General features: G+C 36.9%; 1 protein-coding gene across 4 annotated transcripts in view; it reads left to right on the forward strand.

Annotated features, from left to right (window-relative positions):
* The window catches only part of LOC134222430 (putative leucine-rich repeat-containing protein DDB_G0290503), a 635,851-nt gene that overhangs the window by 36,242 nt on the left and 583,298 nt on the right, over positions 1–16,311 (forward strand). For all 4 annotated transcript variants that reach the window (XR_009982421.1, XR_009982422.1, XM_062701581.1 and 1 more), the window contains exon 4: positions 6,413–6,526. Coding sequence is in view for 2 of the 4 variants with exons in the window: in XM_062701581.1 (XP_062557565.1) it covers positions 6,413–6,526 (114 nt within the window). In the remaining 2 variants the exon portion in view is untranslated. The remainder of the gene's footprint in view (positions 1–6,412; positions 6,527–16,311) is intronic.

Below are 16,311 nucleotides of genomic sequence, written 5' to 3' on the forward strand. Positions count from 1 at the left end.
TTGATGTATTAACCTTATTTGTACGTCAATCTGTTGCCGAGATACAGATGATTTTATTATTCCGGATTCTAAATGGACATAGCTTTATTGGGTGTATACCAGGTGGTTTTGTCAATTATATTCAAAAATTGATTTAAAAATAAAAATAAGTTATACTAGACAAAAAACTGGAAAAGCATTCACAGTAGGGATTTATTTATTTTGCTAAATTGGTTTGCCAAATAAGTCAACTGTCTTAATAGCACAAATAAAATAAAAAAGAAAACTGATTAAACAAGTGGCCTGGTTGATTTAAATAAATAAAAAATAAATATATTCAAGATGATTAATGTGCTACTTAACTTGAACTTTCTGAAGTGGAATGACTTGGCTACACCAATGCCAAATCCTTTAAGGTGATCAGTCCCGTGGTTAATTTTAAATTCACCACATGTTTTTCCACTCCCATCTTCAATAGGTAAAATACTACATAATACTTTCCGTACGGTGCTGAAACTGGAGTCGATTGTATAGCATAAGTAAGCAAATAATTCTCGATTGTATCACCATTCACCACTATGTGTGTTATGATCACGTATTCTTGAAAATCTAATGAAATAAGCAAATGGCTTCCAAGATGGCCGATTTGTGGCTTTGTTGTATAACCACCTTAAGAATGGGGAAAGCTTTGGACATGTATTCAAGCTTTCACAAAAGTTTATGAACCACAACAAACATAATTTGCGAGTCGTCTACAGGTTTAGGTGCCCGACTGAATGAGGCTTTGGCTTAAACGAATTGTAAAGATCAGTTCAACATGTTATGTATTATCAGGGCCGTATTCGGTAAATTTTACCGAAATCTCAACCGCTGAACTGTTCGGTATGTATGTCACCACACTGTCTTAGAGACACCCTCACTTGAGGTAGATTTGAAATTGAATTCTGACGAGTTACACCTTAACAACATTTATGAACTATCATAACACGAGTTATGATATGTCTATGTCTAATGTGGTGCTACGACTACAATAGAAAAGCCTACAAACAAATGGTGGAAGGGACAAAAAGTTGAAGAAACAAATAGTCGAAAGGACAAAACGTCCAATGCGCAAAATTCAAAAATTTTCATTTAAAATTTTCTGGAGTGGGCCACAGTGGGTCTAGAGGGAGCCAGGCCTTCCGGCCCCCTTTATTTGTGCCAATGTTCGTAATTTTTACCAGAATACGTTTCGTTTTCTTAGCCTGTGCTTATCTTTTCTTGTATGCAGTCCTATCGTTTGAAAAACGATTGCATGCAATATTCGTTTGTCTCTGGCTGGTCTCATGATTCATGAAACTTGCGTACAAAATACATGATGCACGATGGTGATACAATTCCCTTATATTCCATGCGATGCGATATCTTCAATGTCGCAGAGCGTGTAATAATCGGGCCATCAATTTATTCACTTCATTTGCTTACGTTTTACCAATTACCATTTAATGTGTCTTTGAGTGTTCATAATGTACTTACCTTTACCTTCGTCACTACATTGATGCTAAGTACCCACCATATCGGGTTCGCAGGGTAACATTTCCAGACCTACAACAACATTGCATTGCGTGGAGCCCATTAGTCTGCTCAGGCTCAGATTAGCGCCGCCGATCATGTTGTTGCATTTTACAACTTCGACCGTGATTGAGGACGCTGTGGTGTTCTGACCATGACGATCGCGTTGTCATTTCTCGCACAGCTTCGTTGTCAATTCCGCAGTTATTAATGCCAAATCGATTCGTTGGGTTAAGGCTGTAGGAGTTCGATGCTTTGCGATTGCTTGCAAAAGGGATGATTAATTATCACGCGATCCCATGCCGTTCGGTTGCATAATTTATGATTTGAGGGAAAATCCCTCATTGGTTTTAATCGGCTACAATGTGCGCTGCAAAACATGTGATGAATCTTTATGATGGAATGAAGCATTTCTCTTTGCAATATGTCAAGGTAGAGCAGTGTTTCCCAATTTGTGGCATGTCATGTTAAAATGTCTTTATTGTTTTAACAAAGTAAGAGGTACTAATAGGCAAATATTTAGGAAAAATTAGAAAATATAGTTACTAGAATTATTTATGAATATAAATTAATAATAATATAAAATACTAATAGGCAAAATATTTAGGAAAAATTAGAAAATATAGTTACTAGAATTATTTATGAATATAAATTAATAATAATGTAATTGTTTCAACCAGTTTCTACATAAGCTGAATATGCCGAGTGAGCCTTCAAATAAATGAATCAAATAAAAACTCAGAATAATCCACCTAGCGATGATGATGCCTTTTTCGATTCAATCGTTTGATTCCGCTTTAGTGTGGTACCTGAAAGGGAGCTCTGGATACTATACATTGAATTAAATTTAAACTGTCGTCATGCAATAAGTAAATTTCCTGCAAGAAAAAAACAATCAACATAGGCGCCACCTGAAAACACTAAATTTGGTTTTGTGTGTTATTGATGTTATATTGCCTTCAAAAATTTGATTGCCGAGAGTTTCGTTTTCAGCTCGCACTGACAGCTAGATTTTGGCTCGGTTTGGCTTGATACACACATTTTGTGAATCTGTTTCTCGTTCCCAGTGTGGTACATATCAAAATAATTGCTACCTTGCGACTGTTTCAAACGCTTTTATAGCAATTGTGTGGTTCCATACACAATTTTCTCCATAACTTTCGAACGCAATGACCAATCGTGACTATATTCAATAGTGATCAACGAGGGTTTGTCCTCCGTCGAATGCAACTTGTTGAGAGAAAATCGGTTTAGCATTACTATAAGAAAAGTTTGTTTGTAAGCTCACAAACAAATATTGTGAGAAAAGCTTGCAAAATTATAAGGTCTAACATTTTTGCATATGCCCCGTTCTTATACAGGTTTTGGTTGGTTCTTACACCCGATTCTGTTTTTACACTGTTTTTTTTCACGGCCGTGTAAAAAAAATCCCATACAAAATTTTTGCAAAGTTGCTCCATTTTGCACGATTCGTCGAGAAAATTTTTTTTACACGGATTTTCAAATTTTGAACTGAAAACTTTTTTACATGAAACGCATCCCCCGTGTAAAAAAAGAATCGATGGTAACTGTTAAAAGATCCAAAAGTCACTGGTTGGATGTAGATGTGTAAATATTTTCCTTTGGCTTTCCTGCAGAGCTAACACAAAAATCCTTGTGCACATCTACGTTTACAGTATAATTAGTTATTTATTATTATGGCATACCTAAAAGGTCATCTCCCAAGTATCCGTACGGCTTTGTAATGATACTTCCCATTATTTGAAAGATTGAACACCACTGTGTCAAGGTGTCGCATAGATCTCCAACGCGGAGGTGTCGCTGTTGGTATTATTATTACCGCACATAAAGGATGATAACTCAGCGAAGTGTCCGTGCGTCCAAATAAGGCACAACCTTTCGTTCATTTCAGAGACAATTCCGTCAAGAGACATGCAAAAATCCGAATAGTTGCTTATATGGAAACTATTTAAATTAATTTAAACAAACCTTCGATGCTGCTGTGTCGGACGTCGTCGCACGGATGGAGAATTTAAATTGCGTAAAATAATCAAATAATGTACCCCATCGGATCGCAACGACTGGAGATGCGCTGGCCAAGTGGGGTCAGTTCGCTGCTGGGGTCATTTTGTAATTCCGCAGATCGTTGGCTATCTTGTCGCAGCGCAGTGAGTAGTAAATTGTTTTAATTTAGTCGGACACCACACGATAATGGCGATCGAACGCGTTGATAATGAAGACGTTGGCTCTGTGTGGATGTGGAATTATGCAAGCTTTGGTATGGCACGAGCCAAAGGCGGCTGAATGGTGACGACAATTCTGCTTGGGCTTCCTTTCAGCTGTCAATCTTCATTTTCTGGTCCAATGTCGAATCTGTAGAATGCTGCCATCACCAGGGTCCTGGGTTGTATAAGTCCTGACGAGATGGTTATCGAGTGACGTGAATATCTTGATCGTTGAAAATGGTTAATAAGGGTTCTTTATGGTAGGATTAATTTAGAAAGGTTACTGGATGCAATCGGTAGTGACGGATTGTCTCCATGACATTTCCGATGATATAGAAGAATAATTGTTTCGTTGAAGGACTGTCGATGGAACTTCATGATGGGCTTGATTTCAACATAATTGATCATCTTTTTGATATGTTCAAACCTTCTTCAGGAGTGATATGTTAATAATCGAATGATCATTGGTATTCGTTATGTTTCCTCATTTGATCTTGCATTTGGCAAACTCCAAGAAAAATTCAAATCTAGAACCGAATCGAAATGCAGTTCAAAATTCAAATCTAATCTAAACTTTACTCAAAATTCAAATTTAGGTCGAAATAAAAATTCAAAAACAAAAAAAACTCAAATGTGAATTCACATCTCATTTCAAATTGTGGTTAATGTCGACATGTTGACGGGATGTGGATTCAAATTTTTACATTTCATAAGAAAACAGTGCAAGTCTGAAAGTGATTGCAAATCCAAACGCGAATTCAAATTTGAAGTTAAATTAAAATTTAAATTCATATCTGTATCGAAATTGAAATACAGATTCAAATTTTAAACAAAATACAGAAACATGCAGGAATCCCATATCAATACCATATGAATATTGAAATCTCTTTTTTTGTCTTTATTATCGAGACTTTCAGCCCAAGGCTGGCTCGTCTCGTAATATTGAAATCTAATTTCAATTTAAAATATAAAAAAGCAATTCCAATTTCATTTCCAATTCCATTTCCAATTCCATTTCCAATTCCATTTCCAATTCCATTTCCAATTCCATTTCCAATTCCATTTCCAATTCCATTTCCAATTCCATTTCCAATTCCATTTCCAATTCCATTTCCAATTCCATTTCCAATTCCATTTCCAATTCCATTTCCAATTCCATTTCCAATTCCATTTCCAATTCCATTTCAATTCCATTTCAATTCCATTTCCAATTCCATTTCAATTCCATTTCAATTCCATTTCCAATTCCATTTCAATTCCATTTCAATTCCATTTCAATTCCATTTCAATTCCATTTCCAATTCCATTTCCAATTCCATTTCAATTCCATTTCAATTCCATTTCAATTCCATTTCCAATTCCATTTCAATTCCATTTCAATTCCATTTCCAATTCCATTTCCAATTCCATTTCAATTCCATTTCAATTCCATTTCAATTCCATTTCAATTCCATTTCCAATTCCATTTCAATTCCATTTCAATTCCATTTCAATTCCATTTCAATTCCATTTCAATTCCATTTCCAATTCCATTTCAATTCCATTTCAATTCCATTTCCAATTCCATTTCAATTCCATTTCCAATTCCATTTCAATTCCATTTCAATTCCATTTCAATTCCATTTCCAATTCCATTTCAATTCCATTTCAATTCCATTTCAATTCCATTTCCAATTCCATTTCAATTCCATTTCAATTCCATTTCCAATTCCATTTCCAATTCCATTTCAATTCCATTTCAATTCCATTTCAATTCCATTTCCAATTCCATTTCAATTCCATTTCAATTCCATTTCCAATTCCATTTCCAATTCCATTTCAATTCCATTTCAATTCCATTTCCAATTCCATTTCAATTCCATTTCAATTCATTTCAATTCCATTTCAATTCCATTTCAATTCCATTTCCAATTCCATTTCCATTCCATTTCCATTCCATTTCCATTCCATTTCCATTCCATTTCCATTCCATTTCCATTCCATTTCCATTCCATTTCCAATTCCATTTCCAATTCCATTTCCAATTCCATTTCCAATTCCATTTCCAATTCCATTTCCAATTCCATTTCCAATTCCATTTCCAATTCCATTTCCAATTCCATTTCCAATTCCATTTCCAATTCCATTTCCAATTCCATTTCCAATTCCATTTCCAATTCCATTTCCAATTCCATTTCCAATTCCATTTCCAATTCCATTTCCAATTCCATTTCCAATTCGAATATTTGTAGACAAATGCTTTGAAGGTTTGCATAACTCGATGATAAAACTGATGAATCGTGTTTCGTTTTTATCATAACCAGTAGCGAGGCGACCATGCGTGAGATTGTGCCCCAATGCCGCTTACGTGCGTTCCGCATCAACCTTTCGCAACTGTTTACTAACCATTTTTCACCGCTCTTCAATTGTTCGATGTAGAAACACTTCCTGGCTGCATAGGTGAGCAAAAAATCGAAGTAAATCAACCTCCATTAGCATAAACCGTGATGCAAAACTTCGCGAATGCGTTTCCTTGCATTTTTTCATCAAACTGGCAACCGATGGTGGATGATCCATTCCATTCACAGTCCATTGTTGATAGTCATCATCGGAAAGCCATCGTAAATTCCAAAGCCATGTGCCTGCAATAATGTTATTTTTCTTTCTTTTTGAAACAGATTTCCTCGGAGGCTGAACGGCGAAAAGCTTCTGATATTCGAGTGCAAAGGGACCTGCACGAACTACGATTGACTCAACTCACCAAGTCTGCCAAAAGCGAAATCCAACGACTGGTAAGTGATGATACTGGGGAAGGCGGATTGGGAAATTTATGTGGTTTATTGAAGTATTCAAAGGTTAAGCTCTAAAAGACAAAGATCATTTATGAATCCCAAAAATATGTTAAGCACGACCATCAGAGAAGCCGCTTAATCTTTGTCTCTCATATTCGGTGAGTCTTATTTATGAATGGGATTCTGCTCGTATCATAGGCAGCTTGACTTGCTAAAAAACCAAATGTTTGTGTTTGTGCTTACTGCTTAGGGCCTTTTGGATGAGTCACTGACTCGTAAAATGTTTGGCGCTTCAAAATCGCGCACGAAAATCTTGTTGATGGGGTATTGTTGTATTTCGGAATTGATGTTCATACTCACAACAACGAGGAGAAACAGTAATGTTGATGACCTCAAACATATATGCAACAAAATAAGAAACACCTTAATTTATAATCTAGATTTTAACCAACAAAAATTAGAGTAGAAAACAAATCCTATATAGTCTTTAGAAAAAGCTAAATTATTCGATTTTTAGTTTTACTGGCTATAAGAGAATAATTTGGCTGCCATTCAAATGTTTCGTTTTTCAAGAAAAAAAATCGAAACTTGGTCAGCAAAATACAAGAATCTTCACTTAAATCAAATTATGAATGAATTTTGGTGTTCAAAGTTCTGTAATTTGCCAGAGCTCAGTCCTCGGGGCACATTTAACAATGACTGCCGATTCACCAACCCATATGAAACAAAAAGTTGCAATCCATAAGAACCTCGGACATAACAACCATTTCGGATGGCCCCCAGCAATTTATGGTTCTTTGAGATTCGCAGCAGCAAAACGGGGGAAGAATTATCATAGGAGGTTTTCTTCTATATGGTTTTGCTCTTCGCCTCTGCTGTGTTTAACCGCGCTGAGGAAGATGAATGGTGCGCTGGAGTTTTGAGCTTTGCATTGTAGGACCAGCAATCTAAACGTATGTGCAGCATATCCAGACAGAATACGAAATTAGCTGACTGCGGTGAAGATGGGATGGGACGGACAGTTCGAATCGAAGTACCTCCAACAAACTGCCCGCGGTTTGTTGTTGCATTTAAGGCAAGTTTGACCGGAGGCAGATTCTCACGCCTCTGTTCTGCATCAGGATGAGAGTACTGTCTACTGGGGTTGGTTGGATGGCGGCTTCTTGCGGGGAGGGTGTAATGCCTTATGAATGGTGCATTCTTTATACCCGACTTGCCTGATGGATGGGAGGGAGTGTTCGTTCCGTAGAGGGTTAGAATTCATTCGTTGTTTGGGATATTTAGTTGATGGACACTGTGTATTAAGAGGAAGTTTCATAAACACCTAATTCTATTGTAAAAATCATTGAACACATGTTGTATTTGTGCCAGTTTTTGAGCAAGCGATTTTTGAACAAGCGATCATGAAGGGAAATGCATTAGTAGCACTGCCGTTATACGCATAACTGTCCCATGTACATAGGAATTCCAGCAAACATGGGACAACTATGCGTATGACGGCAGAGCACATGGCAGATGAATTACTACGCTTGGGAAAAGGGGACCTCCTTAGGTGCGGTAAGACACGCGGCTACAAAGCAATACCATGCTGAGGGTGACTGGGTTCGATTCCCGGTGCCGGTCTTGGCAATTTTCGGATTGGAAATTGTCTCGACTTCCCTGGGCATAAAAGTATCATCATGCTAGCCTCACGATATACGAATGCAAAAATGGTAACCTGGCTTAGAAACCTCGCAGTTAATAACTGTGAAAGTGCTTAATGAACACTAAGCTGCGAGGCGGCTCTGTCCCAGTGTGGGGATGTGATACCATTCAGAAGAAGAAGAAAAATCAGTGAAATTCCAGATCTCACCAACAATATCAAAAGGTCAACTCATTGGATGGTCGTGTTTATCACCCGCGTCATTGGTAAAAAATCTTACAAGTTTTGACGTGGGACTATGTCTGTGTTTTCTATACCGGCGTACACATTTCGATTGCGAAATCATTCTAAAGATCATTCAACCTCCACGATGGCAGCGATAGCTCTTTGGTCAGCAGCAGCGTGGTCGACCAGCAGCATTGGCGAGTGGTCGAGCTGCAACAGCAGTACTCGTCTGTCACAACGATGACGCCGGTAGCAGAGATCCCAGCAAAAAGTACATTATTGAGTGCAACGACATGTCGTAGGTCGTTGTCGTTGTCGACTTGGTGCACCAAGTGAAAATGTTCGAACAAACGTTTGGTTGCTTTTAATTACTAGAAAAGTGCATTGTGAAAAGAAAATTGAACATTCTGACGGAAGGGCAGAGGAGTAGGCCGAGAGACTGAAAAATGCAAAAAAAGAGAGCACAATAAAGATGAATACACAGCTAGGTGTTTCAATGTGCCCAATTTATGGTCGAGAAGCAGGCGGGGGTGAAAAATTCATTTTCGGTGCAAAACATAAACAAACCAGCTGGATCTCCCATACTAAAATCCAAGAAGGCTGAATCGTGAATTTGGCAGATTGGAACACCTAGTGGTGTATTCATCTTGAGCACAATGATAATACAAAAAAGACAGATTGTTTAGACTCCCTAACAGAAGAATATTGGCCATTTTTACGGATGTTGCAGATCTATCGAAGGACCATTTCTGTGACATTTGGGGGTCACAGAAGACTTTCACTATTTATTGCACGTACAATTTGTCAGAATGGATGCTTACGAAAAAATCGCGAAGCTCTGGGATGAACTTTTGGAATTGGTTATTTTACGGATGTTCCGGATCTTCCGGAGGGCCGTCTCTGGGACATTTGTAGGTCACAGAAGGCTTTAACTATTGAAAAAAAAGGGGGCACAATAAGTATACAAAAAAAAAAAGACAGATTGTTTACGTTTCCGGTAGGCTCACTGCCTATTTGAATTGAATTTGAATTGGATTTAGAATGGATTCTAATTGGCGTTGGACTTCGATTGATAAATTTAAATTGGATTTGCATTGATTTTGGATTGGATTTGATTTGGATTTGATTTGGTTTGTATTGGATTTGAATCTGACTTGAATTGAATTAAGATGGGATTTGGATTGGCTTTGAATTGTATTGGATTGGAAATGATTTGGTTTGGATTTAGATTGGATTTGGATTAGATTTGAATGAATTGAATTTGGATTGCTGGATAGAATTTGGATTGAATTGGATATTGATTGGATTTTCATCGGATTCACAATGGATTTGGAATGGATTAAGATTGAATCAGATTTGGATCGGAATTTGGATTGGATTTCAATTCAAATTGGAGTAGATTTGTAATGGATTCTAATTGGCTTTGGATTATCTTCAGATTGGATTTGAATTTGATTTGGAAGTTATTTGAAATTGTATTGAAACGGTTTTGGATTTGGTTTACATCTGGATTGGATTTTTTTTTATTATTCCTTTATTTATTTGGTAGGCACTCTGTGTTACTTAACCGCTACTGTGCCGTGATCTACTGTGGTATTCTGCAGCCAGAATCCACACAGAATTAATTTTTAGATTTTTCCATTATTCATTGTTGTTGTCGTTGCTGGTCCATCTCGTCGTGAGTCCATTGTGATCGTTTTGTCCATGTCGTGTATCCAATGATCGTTGCATTGTCCGGTTGCCATTTATCCGGTTAACGTTGGAGGAATGCCTCCGAGAAGAACAAGTTGTCAGTCGTCATCAGGCAGCCGTGACGGTGAGGCGTGCACCCCAATACGCCACCGCATAAGCTGTGCATCCGGCGACTGACGAGGGTTTTGGTGGAGGGGCTGGGAATCGAACCCATGACCATTCGCTTGAAAGGCGAACGTGTAGCCAACTACGCTACGGGACCCCCTTGATTTGGATTGGATGTAGATTGGATTTTGATTGATTAAATTGGATTTGGATCGGAATTTAGAATTTAGATTGGATTGGATTTGAATCGGATTCACATTGGATTTGTATGGGATTTAGATTGGATTTTAATTGAATTGGATTTGGATCGGATCTCGGATTGGATTGGATTCTAATTGGATTTGGAAGTTAGAGGCAAATTGGATTTGGATGTCATTAGGATTAGATATTTTTATTGAACTGGACTAAGATCCGAATTTGGATTAGATTTTCATTGAAGTTGGATTTGGTTTGATTTGTTATGTATTCTAATTGGCTTTGGATTCGATTTGGATTTAGATTTAATTTCGATCTGATGGTTTTCTTCTTCTTCATTTGCTCTACATTCCAACTGAAACTTGGCCTGCTTTCCAACTTAATTGAAAGCTTTTCTATGCCCGCTATTGCATGAGTATGTATTCTGTGTGGCAAGTACAATGGATACACTGTGCCCAGGGTATCGAGAATGTTTCCAACCTGAATATGTATATCCTAGACCGGACCGAGAATTGAACTAACCATCTCCGGAATGGCAATCCTATGCCTTTGCTCGCAAGGCTAATGGAGACCCCAGTAGTGAAGATTTGGATGGTATTGGATTTAGATCAGAATTTGGATTGAATTGAAATTGAATTTGGATCGGATGGATTCTTAATGGTTTTGAATTTGGATTAAAGTTGGATTAACATTGAATTCGGATTGGATTGGATTTTGATTGAATTTGAATTGGATTCAAATTGGATTAAGGTTAGGTTTCGACTGGATTTGGATTTAAATTAGATTTGGACTGAATTAAGATCGGATTTGAATTCGAGTTGGATTAGAATTGAAATGTATTTGGATTAGATTTTGACTGGATAGGCTTAGATTTGGATTGCATTAGGATTAGATTTAAATTGGATATTTATTGAATTGGATTTGGATTGGAATCTTGGATTAAATTAGAATAATCGACTGGATTGTATAGGATTTGGATTGGATCTTGAATTGATTTAAATTGGATTTGGATTGTATTTGGCATAGATTTGAATTAGATTTGGGTTTGGATTTTAATTGGATTTGGATTTGGTTTAGATTATATTTGGCTTGAATTGGATTTGGTTTAGATTATATTTGGGTTGAATTGGATTTGTATCGTAATTTGGATTGGATTTAAATTTAATTCGGAATGGATTTGTAATGCATTTTATTTGGCTTTGGATTGCATTTAGATTGGATTTGGATTGGATTTGGATTGGATTTGGATTGGATTTGGATTGGATTTGGATTGGATTTGGATTGGATTTGGATTGAATTTGGATTGGATTTAGATTGGATTTGGATTGGATTTGGATTGGATTTGGATTGGATTTGGATTGGATTTGGATTGGATTTGGATTGGATTTGGATTGGATTTGGATTGGATTTGGATTGGATTTTAATTGGATTTGGATTGGATTTGGATTGGATTTGGATTGGATTTGGATTGGATTTGGATTGGATTTGGATTGGATTTGGATTGGATTTGGATTGGATTTGGATTGGATTTGGATTGGATTTGTACTGGATTTGGGTTGGATTTGGGTTGGATTTGGATTGGATTTGGATTGGATTCAAATTGAATTTGTATTGGCTTTTGATTAGATTTGACTCGGATTCAGATTGGATTTGGATTGGATTAAGCTTAGATTTCGACTGGATTTGGATTGGATTTAATTTAAATTAGATTTGGATTACATTCGTATAGGAATTTGGATTGGTTGTTAATTGAATTTGGATTGGATTTGTAATGGATTCTAATTGGCTTAGGATTTGGATTAGAGTTGGATTAAAGTTTAATTTTGATTGAATTTGTATTGAATTGGATTGAATTTTTATTGGATTTTAATTGGATTCAAATTGGATTTGGATTGCATTTGGATTAGATTTTAATTGGATTTGAATATACATAAATTGAATTTTGATTGGATTTGGATTAGGTATGGATTAGATCTGCATCGGAATTTAGATTGAATTCGGATTGTATTGTGTAGGAATTTATTTATTTTTCTCATGATTTCAACTGTTTCAAGGATGTTTTGAATTTTAATTTACTGCGCAATGAGAAAAAATGTGAAGTAATTCGTGTGGATGACATTTTTTTAAGGACCGAACATATAGAGTAGAGTGGGGCAAGAGTACGCACTTAGTTTTCAATCGATCATGTGGTCCTTATGAAGCAATCTTCTGCATATCAAATCAATGTTGATGATTCATATACTCTTCCTATATGTTACACAGCGGAAATAATACGGAAATTATTGAGATTAGTAGAACCATTATTGCAAGACAAGTGAAAAACGCATTTTTACTCCACCGGTGGGGTGAGAGTGCGCATCGGGTAGGGTAAGAGTACGCATTCATCCAATCATGTGCTTTAAGTATATATTAACACAAATAAGAGTTGATGACATTTAATTGATGTTTATTGAATACTAGCAGACCCGACAAACTTCGTTTCGCCTGAAATCGATTTATGCTCTGATTAGTTATGAAGTTGTGTCGAACTTTCTGTTTCTTTTGTATGGGAGCCCCCCTTTCCAAAGGAGGGAGGGGCCTCGAACCATCTTAAGAACCTTCCCCGGCCCCAAAAACCTCTGCATACAAAATTTCACGCCGATCGGTTCAGCAGTTTTCGAGTCTATAAGGTTCAGACAGACAGAAATTCATTTTTATGTATATAGAAGAAGAAGATTTATTAGGGAATGTTTAAAGATTACGTAACTGTTAAAGGGGGAGGGGGTTCTAGAAATGTGCACTTTCATACGAAAAACCTTTGTTTTTTTATATACAAAAAACTACAAAGGTAAAAATATATCATGTTTCGCGTAGCGTAAACAAAGGAATTTTCCTTAATCACGTAACGCAAAATTTGGCTTTTTCATCACCCCTCACCCCTACCTTACACTTTTTGTTTGAATTCTCTAAAAAATATATGGATCGTCATACATCTTGCAACCCCTTCCTGCTAAGCGTTGCGTAATTTATGAATGTATCTTTTGATTAAATGAAATTGTCATTTAGATGGAATTGTGTTTTCGTACTATGTTTAGGTGTACAACAAGTCCTAATACAATTTCATTATTTCGCTTCAGTGCTTTGTTCGCTAAGTCCTTTCCAACACCAAATTACTTCAACTTATCCTTAAAACTTGTGATAATTTGCGATTTCTGTCGCTTTTTTCTTAGTTGTGGATCTTTACGCTATGGAAGTAGTCTTATTTCGGCCGGAGATACGGGTTTGACATCAGAACTTGAAGATTCACATGCGTACTTTTGCCCCACCGGTTCCTGCGTACTTTTACCCCACAGTCCCAAAATTTATTCAAGTAATGGTTTTCACTTCTTGGAAAATCAACCGGATTGGTGTTCTGCACCATAAAGTACTCTATACAATAGGTTATCGAAATGGTATAATGTTCACCTGATTGAACGTATATATGGTAATGAAACACACTTATTTTTAGAAAAATGACCAAAAAATTATCTAACTTTATACATATCTCCCTTGTTGTTTATTCAAATCGTTCACAATTACACATGATAATAGTTGGCCAGAATATCTGTCAAACTGATGCAGTGCTGCTAGTTTATCTTTTTTTATTACTTCAAAAAATGTACTCTTACCCCACGCGCACTCTTGCCCCACTCTACTCTATAGCAATAAAGTCATTTGTCGTTCATTATTGCTCTGGAGAATAGAGGAGGAGAAGAATGTAGTATATAAGATCAGGTCTATGAAATATCGGGAAAAAATAATTACTTCACAGCAGTGTGTTATAAGCAATAATTAAATTTAAAATTTGAATATACTCTTTCGCTGTGGTTTCTTCCAAACGTGTTACGAGCTACCTTAGATATCTTACATTCCATCTACATTACAAACAATTTGGAATGATCGTGTTAAAGCGGAAGTGAGTTCAGTTTGCTAAATGCTGAGTAATGTGGGGACTTACGGTCTAGACTGGAAATCTCGCTTGGGTCACGATAGTAACCAGTGTGGTCGTGCATAAGATCGCTTGTCACGAAAAGGCGAGGTGATGTCTCGACTTGCTTCACCGGATTAATCTGGAACAAGGCTTCAAGGACCTGAAGCTGTTCGGCGATGTAAATAACACAATCGTTGAATGGAAGCAATATCAGCCAGTGCACCGCGACGCACTAACTGTTTCAACAACCGCCACCCACCGCAAAAGATTATTAACACCAGAGGCATCGCGTGGTCAATTCTTCAACCTGTGCACCGAGCGGCGTATTTCGGTTTTCAGTTGTTTGATGTAGCTATCAATGTATCAGCATTAAAATTATAAGTAAGCACGCGCCGGTGATACGTTTTCAAGATTATATTTGTTGTAGAAAAAAGTTAAGAATTCAATGATGAAAATTATAACGAGTTGATGATTGTTCGTGCCTCCCGTATCAAAGTTAAATATTTTGAGAAAAACCTAACCTGAAAAAAGGAACTGAATTGGCACATCCAATATAAACGATCCCATATGTTTCGTCTATCGGCTTCTAAGCAACATCCCATTTATCGAATTAAATTCAAACCAAACTTGAAGTGACAGTGCGTTAAATTGAAAAAGAAACTAATCTGGGGAATCATGATTAGATGGCTAATTTGTAATCAGCATGTCATACATATAAGAAAAATGGGGTCTGTACAATGAAGTTTATAATCTAAACGTCCCTCAACTATTAATTCAAGCATAATTTTTCATAGCGACGTATGTAACAATTATGAGGATTCGAGAAATCCTTTGCAGAAAGTTGGGAAAACTTTTTCTAAAACTGTTTAAAAACTAAATCTTTTTTCAATATTTTTTCCCGCTGTCATGCATCAATACATGGCACTTAATAGGCGTGCTTCACGTCATAGCTCAGTTAATTCAAATTCCCTGTGAAAAACAATAAAATTATACATACACCGGTATGCTGTACATACGTCGCTGTACATTGGTCGGTTTTCCATAGTGCACGATTGACGCAACTGCAGTTTTGTTTTGTTTTGCATTTTTGGTACATAGGTCGCTCTTAGTTCCCATATGTTAAAGCGACGTATGTAACAGTGAGACTTCAAAAATAGAAAATTCTACATACGTCGATTCGCAAAAAGATTAAATTAAAGAATTTTAAGATCTAACATCAGTAAAATCGATGCGTATTATATAAAGTCGCGTGTGATTGTCATGTTGTATTAAAAACCTCGTTTTGTTTACTTTTGTTACATAAGTCGTTATGAAAAATTATGCTTGAATTATTCTATTTTAGTTTATTCCTTTCATGAATCTTTTTTTTTTCGAAGGGCTGTTTTCATACCACGTGGACAGATGTTGATCAGTTTTAGATGTGTTATTCCCTCCATCAGCGTACACATCTGATCATGCAATTTTTGTGAACCATGGACATTCTTCCTACCCCTCTACCCCCTAGTTTCTAAATATTTTGGTTATTGGATTTGACGAAAAATTCATCATAGGCCTAAATCCCAATCAATATGAAATATTAAAACGCTTTTGATCCGATGTGCTTATTCAAAACCGGACTTTCACCATGGGACGCTTTGAGATTGCAGAAAATTTATTTAATCACCACCTCTTTTCTTTTTCTATTTTGTTCCGATTGCGCGCTCTTCAACCAAACGCGCATGCGCTGTTTGAAGCGGTATAGGTACCTACTCGGTAGGCACCAAACCGATGTGCTTTTCTGCATCGGCACCAAACCGTGCACTGCCAAACGATGCCACCCCCCTGAAATGAGATGTAGTTCTTGAAGCCGTCTACCGATTGGGTGGCGCTAGTGTTGCCTTTCCTATTTTAAGCTCCGTTCATACCGCCGCGAGAGCATTGACGATTGGCGCTTTGATGTTGCATGAAGAAGAAGAAGCAGAAAGATGATAATCAAAA

The sequence above is a fragment of the Armigeres subalbatus genome, chromosome 3 (assembly GCF_024139115.2).
Source record: "Armigeres subalbatus isolate Guangzhou_Male chromosome 3, GZ_Asu_2, whole genome shotgun sequence".
NCBI lineage: Eukaryota > Metazoa > Arthropoda > Insecta > Diptera > Culicidae > Armigeres > Armigeres subalbatus.